At 47.6% G+C, this 20,461-nt stretch overlaps 1 protein-coding gene across 1 annotated transcript; it reads right to left on the reverse strand.

The window, feature by feature from the left end:
- Positions 1–757: 757 nt before the first annotated feature.
- Positions 758–14,501, reverse strand: LOC127771056 (uncharacterized). Its single transcript, XM_052296863.1, has 12 exons — positions 14,164–14,501; positions 13,923–14,049; positions 12,852–12,979; positions 12,698–12,767; positions 12,503–12,605; positions 11,091–11,208; positions 3,276–3,357; positions 2,918–2,979; positions 2,693–2,765; positions 2,531–2,614; positions 1,963–2,043; positions 758–1,158 (listed from the first exon to the last, which is right to left on the reverse strand). The coding sequence occupies exons 1-12, from the start codon at positions 14,367–14,369 to the stop codon at positions 970–972; spliced, it is 1,323 nt and encodes a 440-aa protein (XP_052152823.1). The 5' UTR covers positions 14,370–14,501; the 3' UTR covers positions 758–969.
- Between the last annotated feature and the right edge of the window lie 5,960 nt (positions 14,502–20,461).

Consider the following 20,461-nt stretch of genomic DNA (forward strand, 5'->3'; position numbering starts at 1 on the left):
GCACTTGCAAACATATCCTATGCACGTAAGCTTACCGTGCACACTTCATGCACACCAATTAGCAAATATCACGAAAGATTCTATAAAAAAATGGACATTTACTCATATTAGTATTACACATATCTACGAAGTCTCATATTCAAATTCATTATATTTTAGTCGTTACCAAAAAGTGAAAAATATGATAGTTTTAAGGGTAAAAATCTGTCTGAATTTTATCTTTTTTATTACGGCTAAAATATAATGAAGTTGAAGATAAAATTTCATATGTAGGTGTAATACTATTCTAAGTATGTGTATAATTTTTTGTAGAATTTTTCGTGACATTTGCTAGTTGGTGTTTATGGGAAGTTTGTGTGGATATTATATGTTCCCCTGGCATTTTAGGGTCAATCTTTCATGTTGAAAGCTAAAGAAAAGGTACTCCCCCTCTTTTTAAAAGGATAGACAATTGAGAGAATAGGGCGATAACGATAGACATAGGAACCGAAATAGGTCCCCTTTTTCATTCATCGAATTAGGTCAGAATGGATCAGGGAACCCGGCTCTGAGAAAAACACAGTAAGAGCGCCCAACCTCTGAAATATAGCATTCTCTCTCTGCTCGGGAATTTAAATTTTATGCCAAAATTTAAATTCTAAAAGAGTAGCTTGAAGTGACTGGACCTGGTTCGAGGCCAGTTCATGCCTTCCTGGCTGAAACTAAGCAGGGAATACATTTTCTTCTGCAATTACGTTGAAAAAGACATAAGACATAATTGGGTTCCTGATCGAAGCTACAGTGGAACGATGACATATCCTTCCTCCCAAAGAATATTTACACATTTCATGATGTTTGTTTCAACTTACAATCAATAGTATTCCCGCGTATCTAACCTAACCCAGGAGGGGTCTGTATTATAACAGTAATCTTGCAGGCTTATCTTTTTTTTTTCAGTAAATTTTAGCATCTCCACGGAAAATATGGTGGTCAGGTGGATGCAGTTACAAGTGCTGGAATTTCACAGCTACCGTTGGTCAGTGATGAATATCTAGGCGGCAATAATGAATCCATATCAGCAAAATGTCCCTCCTCGATGTATGCCTCCTTACCTATTGGTGCGTCAAGGACAGAGTTTGGTATCGCGTCAAGAGTCTCCTCTAAGAAGGATTCAAGTGTCTGCACAAATGAAGTTTATGACTTAAGCTATCATTTAAGGGACATTTGAAGGGAAAAAGAAAATAATGCAGGTGTCAGTATGCATGTAGAATAATTAATTTTCATATACGCTGACGACATATTCACATTTCACAATGAACCAATTTTGCATGATTTTGGGAAAGGTCCTTTTACACCTTAAGAGCATGTGCCTTCATGCTTTGCATGCCATCCAAATAGTCATGAAAATTTTGAATGAAGTTAAGGGCACAAATTGTCAAGTCATAAGTGAAACAAAATATAGCTATGAATTGCTCATGCTATGCAAGGGTGGAGTCATTCTTCTGTTTCTTCATATACACATCTGAGTTTCAAATTGAAATGTTCTGAAATGATAAATTAAATTTAATATTTGAATATTTTTCAATTATTTAATTGATATTTGAGAGGTTTGGAGATTACGGGGCACATGCCCTCAAGGTGTAAAAATCCAGATCCATGATTGTGCACCTCATACTGATTTTCTCATTTTCAGGTAGCTTAAAACATAACTGGCTAGCATATAAAATGATGACCAACAACATTCAGATAATTAAGTTAGAAAAAGAAAACTAGTTAAGTGCTTGAGATGATTACTTGACCACTTGGAGATTGAACAGCTTCCTCATTTTCATTTACTAGATCAAAATTAACCTTACAAGTATTCATAAAACCAAGTCTCACAATAATTCATTTGAGTATAGTATAGGCATCTTTCTTCTGTTGTATTTGTTGGAAGAAGTAATGTGGCATGACAAAGGATAGACTTTTTTTTTTATAACTTACCTTGCAATGACGCAGTGTAGAGTCAGCCTTGCGTTTCCAAAGGCCATTGCCAGGTTCCGAGTGGAATAAATTTAACAATGGCTGTCAAAATCAAGCGATTTTCTCAGTAACTGAAAGCACATATTTGCATAAGCTCATAAATTTTACAAAAGGACTGATAAAGGTCAATATAGTAATTGCATTAAATCTAGTTTCCAGATCAATACACAGAATGCAGAACTCGCAACTGTTAGACCACAATTAAGCAGCTCAGAATACCAGGAGAAACAGATGAAACTGTTTGATCAGTGCATTTCCTTTTCTTCAATGAACTCTATTTTCTATTTAGTGTGCTATAATTATCTTTTATAACTCATATCTTAGGCTTTTAGGCATAAAGTAGAATCCCTATCTATACGCAAACAAAAGTAACAGTTCTTGAGTAATTCAGAAAGCTATGATCAACACAATGGTGCATACGTCACAGATAATTACATTATAAGGTGAAACAAGTACATAAATGCCCTGCTACATCACATCATAAAGCTAACAATAGGTTGTTTTCATTAAATGTAAGTGCAACCCACACCTTGGCAAGTTGTCTCACGTTTGGTCTGCTGGGGCCATATTGGCCCATTATTGAATCACCATAAACCTGGTAGCTCTCAAGGATCTAAAACAAGGAGTTCAGTTAATACTTATAAAAGAAATAGTTGATAGCTGAAAACAAAACCATCCTTTGATGCTAAACCTGGCGACGAGAAGAGCGTCTTGTCGGCATCCCATAGACTTCACTGTCCACATGCCCCAGCATGTTCCATGGACTGAACATTTATTCCATACCAAAATTAAAATTACAACTAAATACTGTTTCAGGTTTTCAGCAACAAAAGGAAACATATTCTAGTTACTTAGTTTGCATGTTTGAAAGCATCAAAGAATTTAGAGACACAAAGGCTTCTAATTATGACCATACTTATTATATGCAGCCCGGCCAACCATAACTCGATGTGCACCTTGTCTTATGGATGCAGTGACCTGCAAATGAATAAAACTGATGTTCAATAAAAATGACTTGACTCAGGCATATTATATCTGATTGCAACAAGAGCTACTTCTCTGCATGAATGTCTAGTACTAAGTACAGAGAGAACAAATATATTCCTTTTGCATTCATGAAACAAAATTGTTTTTTTATTGCCAAGGAAAATTGTATCATTAACATCAGTTTGACCTAATTTGAACTGATGGACTCGCTACGCAATTTGTTCATTAAAATAGCAACTTCCAGGAATTGCATTATCAAAACTACATAACTAGAGTAAGATACTCACTTGATCAATAGTAGTTATACCTCCATTTAGAGTAAACTGCACATCTGGGAAGTCCCGCAATAAAGCAAAGTAGTATTCATATCTGCAAAAAAAATGTTGAGGCCGGGGATGAAAATTCAGATGAGAACTAGTCAGTTACTGGTGATAACCAGGAAATAAAATCTGTTCTGCAGACCTTAAATTTAATTCAACAGATTAGGAAGCAATTTGGACTATAGGATTGTGTTTGTGCCCCTCATGCTCTACACGTAGTATCTACATCATTTGGAATCTTACCCAAAGTTAACAATTGAAAGTTGAACCTCTACTTAATGCATATTCTTGTTTATGGAAATGGTTATCCTCTTTAGAGATTTTTTTTGGCGCCACTCCATAAATTTTGTTAGAACTTCAATGGTTACTCTCATTGAGAAGAGGATGGCACCTGAATGAGGCAATTTTCTGGTTTTCTTCATTCACAAAACACAAAGCCATACCTACCCGAGGGAGGTTGGATACATATATATATAGCCATAGCTGGCTGCTAGCCTATTGCTGCACCCTCCTAGTCTAAAATTCGAAATTTGAATGGGATGCTGTCCTAGAGGGCATCCAAACTGAATAAAGCATAAAGGAGGCATAAAGGAGATGCTAACTGCTGTTGTCCTACTAACCGCAGCTGTCCTAGCAACTGAAAAATATGCTAAAGGAGTAGATGCTGTCCTGAAAAGGTGAAACTACCCAAAAGCAAAAAGAAGAATCACGACCAAGTGTTAGAATTTCAATGGTTACTCTCATTGAGAAGAGGATGGCACTCGAGATGGGGAAATTTTCTGGTTTTCTTCATTCACAAAACACAAAAGCCATACCTTCCCGAGGGAGGTTGGATACATATATATAGCCATAGCTGGCTGGATGGCTGCAAGCTAATTGCTGCCCACACTAGTCTAAAATTTGAACGCGATGCTATCCTAGAGAGCATCCAAACTGAATAAAACATAAAGGTGATGGTCCTAGATGCTGTCCTAGAGATGCTAAAAGCAAAACCGAAATATGCTAAAAGCAAAACTGAAAGGATGCTGTCCTAAAAGGGAAAAACAACCTAAAAGCAAGAGAGGGACCACAAGGACCAAAGACCACAAGGCTTATTCCATCATTCTCCCCCTAAGTCTTGTGCGTCGTCTTGTGGGAAAGTTGGGTCATCCCGATCCTGGAGCAGAGCTCAAGGAACTTGATCCTCCCAAGAGGCTTGGTGAGCAAGTTCGCAAGCTGGTCCATGGTGTTGATGTAGCTCGCCTTGATGCTCCCTTCCTCCAAGTAGCTTCGGATGAAGTGGTACCTCACCCGGATGTGCTTGCTCCGTTCGTGGAAGACGGGGTTCTTTGCCATCCTCGTCGTAGTCGACGTCGCCGTACCGGACTGCCTCCCACATGTGCCACACCTGCAACCTCACCCTCATCACCGCGGCCCACTCGATGTAGGTGGTTTTGGTGAGGGTAGGCCACCCACCGCCGGGACCAAAGTCTCTGACCACCGTCTGGACGCCATGGTGGCCATGACGCCGGTCAGGGGAGGGAGAGCCGCGCTGCCTGCGAGGGCCGCGCACGGGCTCCGGGCTGCCGCCGGCACGCCCGCGCCCGTCTGGGTTCCCGTCGGCGAGCGCGCGGTCCCTTGGGCCGCCGCCGCCGCTGTGGAGGTGGGCTGCTGCCCATCGCTCTGCCCGCTCCCGTGCCCCTCCTCTTGCCAGCTCCTCAAGCTCCCTGTCGGCGGTGATGTCGCCGGCGATGGAGCCATTGATGCTGCTGCGCAAGGTCTCAACCTCTACCTCCGCCGCACGTGCCGCATCTTCCGCCGCCTCCGCCTCCGCCTCCGCCCTGACTGCTGCCAACTCCGCTGCCGCCAGTCTGGCTGCCCTCGCTGCTGCTGTAGCGGTCTGAGCCGTTGCTCGCCTGCGCTCTTCTGCTGCGGCGAGCTCGGCGTCCTGCTGACGCCGAGTGCTCGAGGCGACCGAACGCCGAGACCGAACGTCGGACATGGCGCGCCTCCGGGGGGCTGCTGCGTGGAGAAGGGGAAGGAGAAGGGGAAGGAGGAGCAGCCGGTGCTGCTGTTGCTGGCTGAGAGCTCAACCGAGATTGGGAAGGAGTGGAGCAGGAGATATTTAGCCTACAGGAAAGTGTGGCTCTGATACCAGATGTTAGAATTTCAATGGTTACTCTCATTGAGAAGAGGATGGCACTCGAGATGGGGCAATTTTCTGGTTTTCTTCATTTACAAAACACAAAAGCCATACCTTCCCGAGGGAGGTTGGATACATATATATAGCCATAGTTGGCTGGATGGCTGCAAGCTAATTGCTGCCCACACTAGTCTAAAATTTGAACGTGATGCTGTCCTAGAGAGCATCCAAACTGAATAAAGCAGAAAGGTGATGGTCCTAGATGCTGTCTTAGAGATGCTAAAAGCAAAACCGAAAGATGCTAAAAGCAAAACTGAAAGGATGCTGTCCTAAAAGGGAAAAACAACCTAAAAGCAAGAGAGGGACCACAAGGACCAAAAACCACAAGGCTTATTCCATCACCAAGGACCACAAAGACTTATCCATCATTCTCCCCCTAAGTCTTGTGCGTCGTCTTGTGGGGAAGTTGGGCCATCCCGATCCTGGAGCAGAGCTCGAGGAACTTAATCCTCCCAAGAGGCTTGGTGAGCAGGTCCGCAAGCTGGTCCTTGGTGTTGATGTAGCTCGCCTTGATGCTCCCTTCCTCCAAGTAGCTTCGGATGAAGTGGTACCTCACCCAGATGTGCTTGCCCCATTCGTGAAAAACGGGGTTCTTTGCCAGGGCCAGAGCGGACTTGCTATCCACCATGAGCTCCACCGCTCCAGTATCTCTGCCGAGGAGATCACTAAGCAGTCGAGCAAGCCAGAGCGCCTGGGTCGAAGCGGCGGAGGCCGCCATGTACTCGGCCTCGCAGCTGGACAGGGCCACCACCTGCTGCTTGACTGATTGCCAGCTAACGAGGCACTCGCCGAGGAAGAAGAGAATCCCGCTCGTGCTCTTGCTGGTGTCGATGTCATCGGCGTGGTTGCTGTCGCTGTACCCGACGAAGTGTGCCTTGCCAGGACACCTCGGGTAGTAGAGACCGTGGTCGAGAGTCCCCGCAACGTAGCGGATGATCCTCTTCACAGCCTGCTAGTGCTCCATTGTCGGTCGTTGCATGAACCGACTGACGTAGCCGACGGAGAAGGCCAAGTCCGGCCGTGTGTGGGTGAGGTAGCGAAGGCTTCCCACAAGACGCCGGTACTGTGTAGCATCCACTTCCTCCGTCGTGCTATCACGGCTCAGCTTTAGTCTCTCCTCTATTGGAGTGAGAGCTGGGTTGCAATCGGTGAGCCCAGCCAGCTCAACGACGCGCTTGGCGTAGGCGGTCTGTCGAAGCGTGATCCCGGAGTCGTCCTGGTGCACCTCAATCCCCAGGTAGAAAGAGAGAGGCCCCTGATCACTCATCTGGAAGGTGGCCTTCATCTCCTCCCTGAACGCCGCGACCTCCGCATCCTTGGTGCCGGTGATCACCAAGTCGTCGACGTAGACACCCACCAGCAAGGCATTTCCTCCATTGCCCCGCCGGTAGATGGCCGCCTCGTGCGGGCTTTGCTCGAAGCCCATCCCCTTGAGCGTGGAATCCAACTTGGCATTCCACGCCCTCGGTGCCTGCCGCAAGCCGTAGAGGGCCTTGTGCAGGCGTAGCACCTTGCCCTCCTTGCCGGGGATCACAAATCCCGGCGGCTGCACGAAGACCTCCTCCTTCAAGTCGCCGTTCAGAAACGCCGACTTGACGTCCATGTGATGGACGCCTAGCCTTCCTGAGCAGCCAGCGCAAGGAGTCGCACGGACTCCATCCGTGCCACGGGAGCGAAGGCATCGTCGTAGTCGATCCCCTCCTGCTGCACGAAACCGCGTGCCACCAAGCGAGCCTTGTGCTTGACGATGGCTCCGGCTTCATCCCTCTTCAGCTTGAACACCCACTTAAGGGTGATCGCGCGGTGACCACGAGGAAGGTCAGCAAGCTCCCAGGTGCGGTTCTCCTGAACCGCGTCCATCTCCGACTGCATCGCGGCACGCCATGCCACGTGTTTCTCGGCCTCTGCGAAAGACCGAGGCTCACCGTCGTCGCACGCAAGGTGCAACTGCGCCTCCAGGTCGGGAGGCACCAGTCCCGGCACCGGCTGGTCGCCGAGAAGATCCTCCATCGTATGGTACCGTAGCTGCTCGCCGTCGTGGTACGCGTCGATGCGCTCCCCGTCGTGGGAGAGCGGAGTAGCGAACTCCACCGGGCTGCGCTCAACACTAGCTGGCGTCGAAGTAGACGTGCTCGGAGGAGTGGCTGTTGGTGCTGGAGCGCGTGGGGTCGCCGACTGTGGTGGTGTAGGCGAGGAGCTCGTCGTAGTCGAAGTCGTGGCCCGAGAGTGTGTTGGTGTCAGAGTCGGTGGAGGCTCGGGGACTGGGGTAGACACGCTCGGTGAAGAAGAGTTGCCTACTCCCCCAGCTCCCTCGAAGTGGACGTACTCGACGGTGAAGTCGTCGTACTTCGGAGTCGAACCATCGTCCACCGCCTTGTCCCATACCTACCCTCCCCTTCGTCGAACACTACATCGCGCGCTGTGCGCACACGCTGTGTCTCCGAGTTGAGGATGCGATAGGCCTTCGAGCTTGCCGATGTGGCCAAGCTCCTTGACGAACGCAAGGCAGCCGAAGACCCGCAGGTGGGAGACCCCCGGCTTGCGCCCATGCCAAGCCTCGTACAGTGTCCTGCCATCGAGGGCCTTCGTAGGCGAGCGGTTGAGGATGTAGACGGCCGTCACCACCACCTCTCCCCAGAATATGGCCGGCATCCCCCTCTGCTTGAGGAGAGCCCGAGCCATCCCTACAACCGTCTGGTTGTGCCGCTTGACACCGTTCTGTTGCAGGCTGTACGGCGCGGTGTAGTGGCGCTGAATGCCCTCATCAGCGCAATACGACGCAAATTCAGCCCCCGTGAATTCGCCGCCGTTGTCGGTGCGCAGCACGCGCAGCTTGCGGCCGCACTCCACCTCTGCAGCAGCCTGCGCGCGCCGGATGGCGTCCGCAGCCTCTCCCTTGCTGCCGAGGACCATCACCCACATGTAGCGGGAGAGGTCGTCGACGAGCAGCAGGAAGTAACGTCGTCCTCCTGGTGTGGCCGGTGTCACTGGGCCACACAAGTCCCCGTGCACGAGCTCGAGCAGCTCCTTGGCTCGGAAACTCGTCTGCTGGGGAAAGGGGAGCCGCCTCTGCTTCGTTAGGACGCAGACGTCGCAGAGCTGCTCCACGTGGTCAAGGCACAGCAGGCCTCGCACCATCTCCTTGGCGCTGAGCCGCTTCAGGGCCTCAAAGTGGAGGTGCCCGAAACGCTCGTGCCACTGCCACGCCTCGTCGTCCCGACGAGCGGCGAGGCAAACTGGTTGTGCGACCTGTGCGCTGAGGATGTAGAGTCGATTAGTGCCTCTGGTTACCTTGGCAAGAAGGCGACGGCAGCGATCCCAAATCCTCATGACTCCGTGCTCGACCAACACGCGTGAGCCGTTCTCATCCAGCTGTCCCACGCTGATGATAGAGTTCCTCAACACGGGGATGTAGTAGACTCCGGTGAGCAGCCTGTGCTCACCGGACTTGGCGGTGAAGGTGACGGAGCCGACGCCCTTGATCTCCACGCCGGAGGCATCCCCAAACTTGACGGAGCCTCGGACGCTAGAGTCAAGCTCGGTGAAGAACTCCCGCCGGCCAGTCATGTGATGGGTGGCGCCGGTGTCGAGGTACCACCCATCAGCCTTGTCGTTGCTGGAGCTGTTGCCGAGGAAGGCGTGTACCTTCGGCTCATCGAGGTGGAGGAAAGCCGTTGCGGCCGGTGCCGCTGGAGATAGCTCGATGCCGCGTCGTGGCTGTCGACAGTCTTTGGCCCAATGGCCAAGCTTGCCACAGTTGCGGCAAGCGTCGTCTCGTGCCGGCTTGTGGTTGCCGGCGGCGCCGCCCTGGGCGCCTCTGCGAGCACCACCCTCGGCGCGTCTTCGCGCCCACCGCAGTTGGACGCCTCCGCGCGCCTTGCACGGCTTGCGGCCGCCTGTCGAGGGAGAGGACTCCCCCTTCCTCCCGTCACCCTGGCTGGTCTCCCACTGCTCCCGAGTGAGATGGAGCTTCCCGCCAATGGTGATAGGCCCCAAGAGAGGCTGTGGCTCATCGCCGTCGACGACCTTGAGGCGACCTAACACCTCCTCGATCGACATCGTGGAGAGGTCCAGCAGAGACTCGATCAAGCGAGCGATCTGCCTGTACTTCTCTGGGACGCAACGAAAGAGCTTCTCGACGGCTCTCCTCGTCGTAGGTGTCGTCGCCGTACTTCACCATCTTCTGCAAAAGAGTGTTGAGACGGAGGGCAAAGTCATCAACATCCTCACCTGGCTTGAAGGCCAGGTTCTCCCACTCCTTGCGGAGTGCCTGCAGTGTGGACTTGCGGGCGCGGTTGCTGCCGATGCGTGCCACAGCGATGGCATCCCAGGCCTCCTTGGCAGTCCGCTTATGGGAAAGCGAGAACTGCATCTCGGGCGGGACTGCAGCGATGAGGGCATCCAGTGCCCGCCGATCCTCATCGTAGTCGACGTCGCCGTACCGGACTGCCTCCCACATGTGCCGCACCTGGAGCCTCACCCTCATCACCGCGGCCCGCTCGATGTAGTTGGTTTTGGTGAGGGTAGGCCACCCACCGCCGGGACCAAAGTCCCTTACCACCGTCTGGACGCCGTGGTGACCATGGCACCAGTCAGGGGAGGGAGAGCCGCGCTGCCTGCGAGGGCCGCGCGCGGGCTCCGGGCTGCCGCCAGCACGCTCGGCGGGTGCGCGGTCCCTTGGGCCGCCGCCGCCGCTCTGCCCGCTCCCGTGCCCTTCCTCTTGCCAGCTCCTCAAGCTCCCTGTCGGCGGTGATGTCACCGGCGATGGAGCCGTTGATGCTGCTGCGCAAGGTCTCAACCTCTACCTCCGCCGCACGTGCCGCATCTTCCGCCGCCTCTGCTTCCGCCTCCGCCCTGGCTGCTGCCAACTCCGCTGCCGCCAGTTTGGCCGCCCTCGCTGCTGCTGCAGCAGTCTGAGCCGTTGCTCGCCTGCGCTCTTTCTGCTGCGGCGAGCTCGGCGTCCTGCTGACGCCGAGTGCTCGAGGCGACCGAACGCCGAGACCGAACGTCGGACATGGCACACCTCCGAGGGGCTGCTGCGTGGAGAGGGGGAAGGGAAAGGGGAAGGAGCAGCCGGTGTTGCTGCTGCTGCTGCTGCTGGCTGAGAGCTCAACCGAGCTTGGGAAGGGGTGGAACAAGAGATGTTTAGCCTACAGGAAAGTGTGGCTCTGATACCAGATGTTAGAATTTCAATGGTTACTCTCATTGAGAAGAGGATAGCACTCAAGATGGGGCAATTTTCTGGTTTTCTTCATTCACAAAACACAAAGTCATACCTACCCGAGGGAGGTTGGATACATATATATATAGCCATAGCTAGCTGCTAGCCTATTGCTGCACCCTCCTAGTCTAAAATTCGAAATTTGAATGGGATGCTGTCCTAAAGGGCATCCAAACTGAATAAAGCATAAAGGAGGCATAAAGGAGATGCTAACTGCTGCTGTCCTAGCAACTGAAAAATATGCTAAAGAAGTAGATGCTGTCCTAAAAAGGTGAAACTACCCAAAAGCAAAAAGAAGAATCACGACCAAGGACCACAAAGACTTATCCATCAAATTTGAATAATATTTTACACAAAGAAAATCATGGGCGTGACATACTTTAAAGGAGGAACGTTCCGATTTTCTGCAGGACTGAGGCCACTTAGCAATGCCTTCCGGGCATGAATAATGAAATGCCTAGTTGGTGATTTTGAAACAACCTTATCTACAAATTCACCTGGGAAAGAAAAAAAAAAGTCAATGTACCTAACAGTGAGAAAGATACGTAGTTTGTTGCAATATGGCACTGTATCAGCACATGAGGTTAAATTAACCCTCAAACAATACTCCTATGATAATTAAATACCATGCAATACAAGAACTAATTAAACATCATATGAAAAATTTATCTAGAGTAACATGAATGAGAATCATTAAAAGTATGCACCTACAGCATGACATAGAATTTGAACTGGGTAATATAAATAAAAAAAAGATATGTTACAAATTCCTAACAAAAGGAACTATGTCGTGTGACATGTTAAAAAGAAATGGGCCATATCCATATATCATAACAAGAAGCAAACAATTAAATTGAGCAACTTATTCTTAGACTTGATTTCCCATTATTCAGTTACCTAATTATTTCAGCTTGATGTGTGCAGAAGGGATAATCTCTAAATAAATGTAAAAGGATGTTGTTATCATACAAAAAGGTTGATCACATGTCAAATATATACATCACCAATTAACTGGCAACCATAGTTAAACATTGCAATTTAATAGGAGTCCAATGCTTTGAAGATAATCCTCAGCCAACTCAGGGGGAAAGGGGAATTTTTCAAATTTAGCCAAACAGCCATGGGTGATTATTTTTGGCCCTAAAAAAAGATAAACTGCAGTAAATGTCATCATGCCACCATTTCATCTACAAGCAGATTTACATACAGTAGATTAATTTGGAATAAGTCATGATAAATATATGCAGAGAACTAGAGACTCTCCACTGATGTTAGAAGCTTTCAACTATTCTTTTGATTTGAGAAGATATGAGATTTTTTTTATGCTCTGATGCTGTTGAAAACTTGAAATGTAAGGAGTAATTGCACCAGTGGTACATTTTAGGGGTCAGTTAATACTAATCCAAGATTTTAACCGTCCAGCATCACTATGCACAAGAGATACTACTGTTTTTTTCTTTCTTCAATTTGACCTTAAGGGCACAACCACCGCCAGAAGAGTACAAATACACTGACCAGTAACCAATAACAACTACAGCTAGGTAACCTGGTTCTTGTAAAACAACCAGATAACACCAGCAAGTGATTTACTTATATTTAGCTTATGGTATAGGTTAACATATTTTGATAATATGAGACATTAAAGCATGCCGCAACCCATTGTTGATTGATCCTTTTCGGTGTAAAAGTGCATCTGATAGAGTGTACTTATTTGACATGATTTCCATGGCTCATATCTGGGAAGCCTAAGGAAATTTAAAGGAACATGAGAGGTCTCTGAAGAAAGCTCACAAAGTTCTTCGTAGGAGTCACGATCATCAACACCAATTCTGCACTTAACGCTGACTGGGACATTACAATTGGCAGCAATAGCTGACATAGCATCCCCTACAAACTTCAGATAATTGAATCAATATTTACTAAGGGTGGAGAAAGAACAAATTGATGCTACCTGATGGTTTACTGCAATGAATTCATAAAGCAAACCTCTGGATCAAACATTAAGCGAGCACCGAAGCAACCATGACCAGCAACTTTGCCACTGGGGCAGCCACAGCTGATACAAAACGTTTGGAGTAAATTATATGTAATAAAAGAAATGTCATACATGATTAGATGAGATTGAGTGACGCTTTTTTACTTTAGGTTGATCTCATCGTACGAATAAGCATTTGCCAGTTCAGTTGCCTTCGCTAAGTTATCCAGATTACTTCCACCAATTTGCAACACAATAGGATGCTGTTCAGCAGGAAACGCTAAAAATCTATCCTGCATATTGTGACGACAAAAGAATAAGATTTATCAATTCTGTGTAGCAGTGTCATGTGCACATAATGTGAACCATATGTCGTAGACACGTTTCACAGTTGCCTTCATTGCACCAAAAGTAGAATTTAAGAAACAATGATTGAAGACATAGTGACAAATATACAAAACAAGCCAGCACTGATGGTGCCAAGTTGAGTTGAAGTGGTTCCCCCATATTAAGCTGCCAGTGCCGCCAAGAAAGCTCATCGCAACTTGATAACATACAAAAGAAAAAACATGTGGGCAATACATTGCTGGTTATCCCGATAAGTTGATTATAACCTTAAAGATCAGGTACCTATTCATTATTGACTATAACGAATGGCAGTAAGTTGATTCTTTTTTTCATTAAACTGCAATATTTATGTGAAAAAAAAGAGCTGATTAGCTAAAACAATGGATATCCTTCACATATGCCTAGATTGAGACAGCAGAGGAGATGAACTATATCTGACAAAGGAATCAGTGGAATGCCGCTGTATGATTAGGTTCCAAGTTGTGATATATGAAAGCGCACCATGGGCTAATGGAACTATTAAGATGAACATTATACTATAAGACTCTGATGAGTGTACTTAAAGAGTCACCAGATATAGCTTGAAGAGAATGGAAAACTTATGCAATGCGCACGGGAAAGTTTTTCATGGAACACCTGTGGCATTGTTATTTACATGAATGAAAGTGGGCCAATCGTAAACGAATTCAGTTTGCTGCTGACTCCAATCAAATCACTACCAGATTCACATCGCACAGTAATTCAGAATCGTGGTAAAACCACACGTTGCTTCACTGCTGATCAGTTGCAGGGTTTCCTCCTCCGTAGCAAGGATTTGCATTTCTCTCATCTACGTTTCACCCGGTTTTAATCATGAAGAAGTGAAGGGCGGAAGGGCATATAGCTCACCAAGTTATCTTTCTGATGCACGATGGTCTCCGCGACCACCATCTCCGTGTAGAGCCACGCGTGCTTCGAGATCAGCCGCGCGAGCGTCCGGTAGTGGTTGTCCGTCCAGTCCATCATCGGCGCCACGCTGCAGGAGAAGAGGGGGAAAACCACGAAATCAATCAGCTATCCATGAGCAGCACCGCCATCCCCGCCCGTCTCTATTGCCCTAAAACACGGAATAATTCCGCTCCCCGCTCACCTGAACAGCGGAGGAAGGTGCCCGCCACCTCCAGTCGCGGAGGAGCTCGCCGCGCGAGCGCGGGCGCGACACGGGCCCACGCCGCGAGCGCGCTGCGGCGGCAGGAGCGAGGCGCCGCGGATGCTGCCGGGCGCGGCCAGCGGAGGGCGCAGGGAGTGCCTCGCCACCGCCGCCGCCGCCGCAGCCGACCTCACCGCGATGGCCATGCGAGCTGAGCTCTTTCTCTCTCCCGCATACGGCGGCCGCCACCTCCGCCGCCGCTGCCGCCGCCTCTCCTTGGGAAGGGTACGGGCCGCTGCGGGTGAGGAGGAGAACGTGTGGCGAGTGGTGTCCTGACCGCCCGATCTGTGGCCAACGGTCGAGATTGCGTCTTGCAATACGACTACACGAGTCCGATCCGGATTACAAACGGCTTCAATCTACCCTTCCTCCTCTTACACGGGCACGTTTTTTAAAAAAAGGGCTGCTATATACCGGTATCCCGTTGAAAAACGGGATGATTCTGAAACCGACACGGTATCGTCACCACGCGCGTCAACAAAAACAGAAAGAATCGTATCGTATCAGTGCTCGCCGCGCCGCCTGAACACATCCCACCGAATCCTCCTTGGAATCGCCGGCGCGAGCTCCTCAGCAAGGCATGCGATTCCTCGCCGGCGCAAGGCGAGCTCCTCGGCAACCCGACGAATCCTCCTTGGAATCGCGCGCCTCCGCGCACGATTCCTCGCCGGCGCGAGCTCCTCCGCATCCCCAAGATTGATCCTCGGAATCGCGCGCGATTCCTCGGTTGATTTCGCCGGCGCACACGCCGTCTACCGATTTCCTCTGCAATCCGGTGCTCTGCTCCTACCTCCTCGACCGATTCTGCTCCAGCTATGCGCTGCAAGCTCAACATCAGTCCGCGTAAGAATTCTAAAGCCAGTTCTCTGTTATCTCTATTTTATGCATGCAATGTATGTGTTTTGATGTTTTGTTGCTATTTTATGTGATTTCTTTTGATGCCCAGGGAGAATAAAAAAAAGTGATGCCCCCTCCAGTGAATCTCCTTTGTGTGCACTTTCTGCTAGTGTGTCTGTAGCTAGCGAGTCAGTTGTGACAGCAATAGTAGATGAGTTAGTGTTGGATGAGTTAAGTGCTGAAATAGAGATGTTAAAGGAGGCCCTTGTTAGAGCTAGATGTTAAAGAGTGCAGTTACCATGATCCAATGTTCAGAAGAGCAATCAGAGCTAGTCCAGTCGATCCTGTGTTGCAGAGTCGAGCTGTTCCCAATCACCTACCTCGGGCTCCCTCTCCCCCTCTGAAAGCTTACGAAGCACGATGTCCAACCGCTCCTTGACCGGTTTGTCAAGAAATTCGTCGGGTGGAAGCCAAAGTTTCTCTCCGCCGGTGACCGGCTGACCTTGATCAAGACAGTCCTACTTGCTTTGCCAGTGCATTACATGTCTGTACTTGAGCTCCCACAGTGGGCAATCAAAGAAATAAACAGGAAGTGCCGGGAATTTCTATGGAAAGGGCAGGAAGAGGTGAATGGCGGACACTGCTTGGTTGCCTGGAAAGCGGTCTGCATGCCACATGAAAATGGCGGGCTGGGAATCAAGAACATCAATTATTTCGGCAAAGACTTCGTCTCAAGTGGTTGGCAAAAAGGGGGAACAACAGGACAGGCCGTGTGTCAAGGTTATGGATACCACATACCTAATAGTAGTTGACTAAATCTCGGCAGGACCCACCACATACCATGTCTTATACGAAAACAACCTTTGGATATAGGAGGAGTTCCGTATAAGGAATGATGAATAGAGTTCTACATGGAAACAACAAGGACTACTTGGATTGTATTCATATTGGTTTCCCTAGTTCTACTTGGACAAGGGGACACCTATGGGTATAAATATAGGGCCCCCTAGGAGGAGAGGGGACACGGAACAATAGATCAAGACACAAGATCAACATAAAAGCCAACATACGCCAAGACAAGATGCCGGATATCGAATTCAGAGATAAGCATGGCTAGTCCCTTACGGTGTCTACGGATATTATCAGGAGAGACATAGCGCTGTCTTTGATCTCGCCGGATGCGGATTCGAGGAGGAAGGCTACCCTGTTGTCGACTACAAGTCAGCACTTCAGACCGCCAAGTCGACAATAGTTAGATATGCTACTCCAAATATTGTACTTGTGTGATCCAGATGAATAAAGAGCAACACCGGCTTCGGCCAATGGGATGTAGGGCTATTACCTGTAAGATAAGGGGCCCGAACCTGTATAAAAATCCTCGTCCCCATCTCTTTTACCTCAATCTTGCATATATCCTAGTACCAACGATCCCCATACTATGCAAATACCGGAATCGCGACATCAAACGTCGACACCGTGAACAACAGTTCCAATAGATCAGTCGAAAGACTTGCAAGACCTCTACCTCGCAGGAACGAGACAAGTGTTGGGTGATGGGAAGAACACCAAATTTTGGCTGGCGGACTGGTTGCCGGTGAGGAGCATAAAGTTGAGATTCCCCTTGATCTTCAGCCATGTCGAGCGCTCGGGCTTGACGGTGGCACGAGGGCTTCTGAACCACAGGTGGGTACGAGACATCAAGGGGGCACCCTCCAATCGTGCAATTGGGGAATACTTTCAGATTTGGGACGCGGTCTAGGGGGGTGCAACTTCAAGATGGGGAGGAAGATGAGACAATCTGGAAGTGGGCACCAAATAGAAAATACACTCCCTACTCGGCCTACAGCATGTTCTTCATGGCAAACACGGTGGCGCGATGTGGTACTCTGATTTGGTAAACAAGAGCGCCGTCAAAGGTGAAATTCTTTATGTGGTTGGCCGAAAAAGGGCGATGCCTCACGGCGGATAATCTAAGTAAGCGTGGCTGGCCGCACCAGCAGGTTTGCCAACTTTGCTTGGTGGTTGATGAAGATTATGAACACCTATTTGTGTCTTGCACCTACACGACCAGGGTGTGGAGAATGATCAAGGGCTGGATTGGGGTTGGCTTCCTGCTGCCATCTGAGTCAGGCTTGGACTTGGGCGAATGGTGGTTAGCGATGCGGCAAAAATTTCGGAACAACTACAGGGATGCCATTGATAGCCTTGTGCTGCTTGTTTGTTGGATGGTTTGGAAGGAAAGAAATACGCGTGTGTTTCAGAACCAGCGGCGCTCAGCCGGTTTCCTGTTTGGTTCAATCAAAGAGGAGGTGGCGATTTGGAAGGAAGCTGGGGTTTTCAGAAATATAGGAGAGAGGTTGCTCTGGTGACAACTTCCATTACTTCGACAGCTTCTAGTTGAAGTTAAAACTTTGTATATTTGTATATATTCTTCAATCGTAAGTATAAATTTAGTTGGCCTATCTTGGCCGGCCCGGCGAAAAAAAAGAGCTAGATGTGACCCAGATGATATGGAAGTGGATAGAACAGATGGTATGCATGACTTGTCCCTGTGTGGTACAAAAATTGATGGAATGTACATAAAAGGACTGCTTAATCTCCAATATTTGTCAAAAGATTGCTTGTGCGTTTGCATACTATCGTTGAACTTTTGTATTAGAAAAATGATCAAAAGATGTACACTGAGTGTCTTGGCTGTTGGTGGAGATAGTTTTTCACACACAATTTGTTATGTGATTGCTAAAAATTTTCACACAAGTAGCACATAATTCATGTGGTTTTCACAGATGATACTCTGTTAGGATCATGTGATACGCTAGTAGGATCACATGATACTCTTGAGGATCACATGGTACTCTTGTAGGATCATGTGATATCTTTGTAGCATCACATGGTTCTCCTAAAAAAGTATCATTAAGTGATACATGTGAGGTATCACATATGATCCTACTTAGGTATCATGTCTTCTAACATGATCCCTATGGGTTTCACAGATGGTAATTAATGGTGTGATACTTTACAGGTATCACACATGATCCTACTCAAAAAGTATCATTAAGTGTGATACATGTGAGGTATCACACATGATCCTACTTAGGGATCTTGTCTTCTAACATAATCCTACTTGGGTATCATGTATCCTACTTAGGGATCATGTCTTCTAACATGATCCTACTTAGGTATCATGTCTTCTAACATGATCTCTATGAGTTTCACGGATGCTACTTAATGGTGTGATACTTTACAGGTATCACACATGATCCTAATAAAAAAAAGTATCATTAAGTGTGATACATGTGAGGTATCACACATGATCCTACTTAGATATCATGTCTTCTAACATGATCCTACTTAGGTATCATGTGTGATACATGTGAGGTATCACACATGATCCCACTTAGGTATCATGTTTTCTAACATGATCCCTATGAGTTTCACAGATAATACTTAGTAGGATGATGTGATACTTTACAGGTATCACACATGATTCTACTTGGGTATCATCTCTGGTAACATGATCCCTGTGAGGTTTCAGAGATGATACTTTAGTAGGATGGTGTGATACCTGTGAAGTATCACACATGATCCTACCCAGGAAAATCGTCGATCATGATACCTGGGTAGGTAGGATCATGTGATACTTTACAAGTATCATACATAATGAAACTTTGAGGAGAATCGTGTTTCATTATGATTGATACCTGTGAAGTATCACATGATCCTATCCAGTATCATGCCTTGTAAAGTGGTTTCCTATGGGTTTCACATATGATACTTGAGTAGGATCATGTGAACCCTAGGAGGTATCATGATCCTCCTCAGTATCATTTCCTTAGGTTTCATATGATACTGAACTCAGTTTCATTGTGTACAACGTACTCAAACTATATTTAGTCCACAGAAAAGGTCTACCCAATATAATCCACTTCTTTACCAACATATATGTACATGAAAACAGTAGTCACATACAGAGTTCATATCATTTGATTATTGTGCCCCTCGCAATCTTCCAGTTCAAGACAAAAACAGTAGCCACATAAACAGTTCTGAAACTTGACTTGTTACATATGTTGGTTGGGGGAGAGGAAGGGAGGGGGCTAAAAAATGGCCTAAGCACGCATCCGACACTGCTTGAACCGAATGAGCATAGAAATGACGTTTTGGATGTAAGTCGTTAAAGCGATGGTACAACAACCTTTTGCATAGCTCCCTATTATATTCTTTCATGTAGTCCTGCATGGATGACAAGAATGAGCAGTGTGAGATTTGTCAAGTGGGGGTGAAGCTGAGCCCTTGTTCAACCTTGAAGAGCACCTTGTCTTCTTTGAAACATGCATGAAATCGGATTCGCTTGAAGCAGGTGGCAATGCTCAATGCTATTTCAACTCTGTGTACATGTGTGAAAGGACAAAGAAAATATCATTTTAATGGTGATTCTTCTTAGATTGAACCAAAGTATCAAATCATTTTAAAACAGAAAACACCCAGCCAGCCACTGAGATCTACAAACATCAACAGGAAAAAGAAAATCCAAATCATCTGCATCTATGACTCAGCTGCATCTGCCATCTCTGTCGCCACGCGCTGCCCTCTATGACAAAAAGGATAACAATTGACAAGCAAAGCATATCCGGAACTAGAAGCCAGCAACCGACTGATGCGGATTTCTCTGATTTTGTTTACACTTCAGTTCACCTAAAAAAATCCTAAGCAGTAAGCTACTAGTTGAATGGAGATTTCTCTATTTCAAGACAGTGTGTACTTGTTAACGACAAAATTGCTCCAAGCAATATTTGCCTTCCCATCAATATACAACTAGAAGCATTTTTAGCGATCTATTCCAATTCGAACATTTTGCTGCAAGTATCATATCAAGTATCATATGATTCAGCACACACACACCCCTCACCTCTAGTACAAACACCCCCAGTGAATGAACAAAAATGCATAGAAAAAAGAGAGAGTATTAGCTTACTTTGATTTCAATTTGGATGTGATATGACGAGCCCCATCCACAGGTTGGGGATTCAACAAACCCTAGAAAATACAAAAATGAAGAGATGTTAAAATCGAAATCAGGAAATCGATGAAAAAGGAGTGATAACAATGCAGCCTAGGTGGGGTTGGCCGAGACCCAATAACTTAAGATGGGCCGGACCCCAACAGTTCATAGGCACACCCACTCGGGGAAAGGCCCAATCTCCCTAAAAGACTAGTCCAATAGGGGAAGGGTGACTCTCCCTTTTAAGGTGGCTTCCTCCTCTCAAGCTAAGTAAGGTGGGATTATTCTGGTCGGACCCCAATAGTTCATAAGCACACCCACTCGGGGAAAGGCCCAATCTCCCTAAAAGACTAGTCCAATAGGGGAAGGGTGACTCTCCCTTTTAAGGTGGCTTCCTCC

The sequence above is a fragment of the Oryza glaberrima genome, chromosome 4 (assembly GCF_000147395.1).
Source record: "Oryza glaberrima chromosome 4, OglaRS2, whole genome shotgun sequence".
In the NCBI taxonomy this organism is placed as follows: domain Eukaryota; kingdom Viridiplantae; phylum Streptophyta; class Magnoliopsida; order Poales; family Poaceae; genus Oryza; species Oryza glaberrima.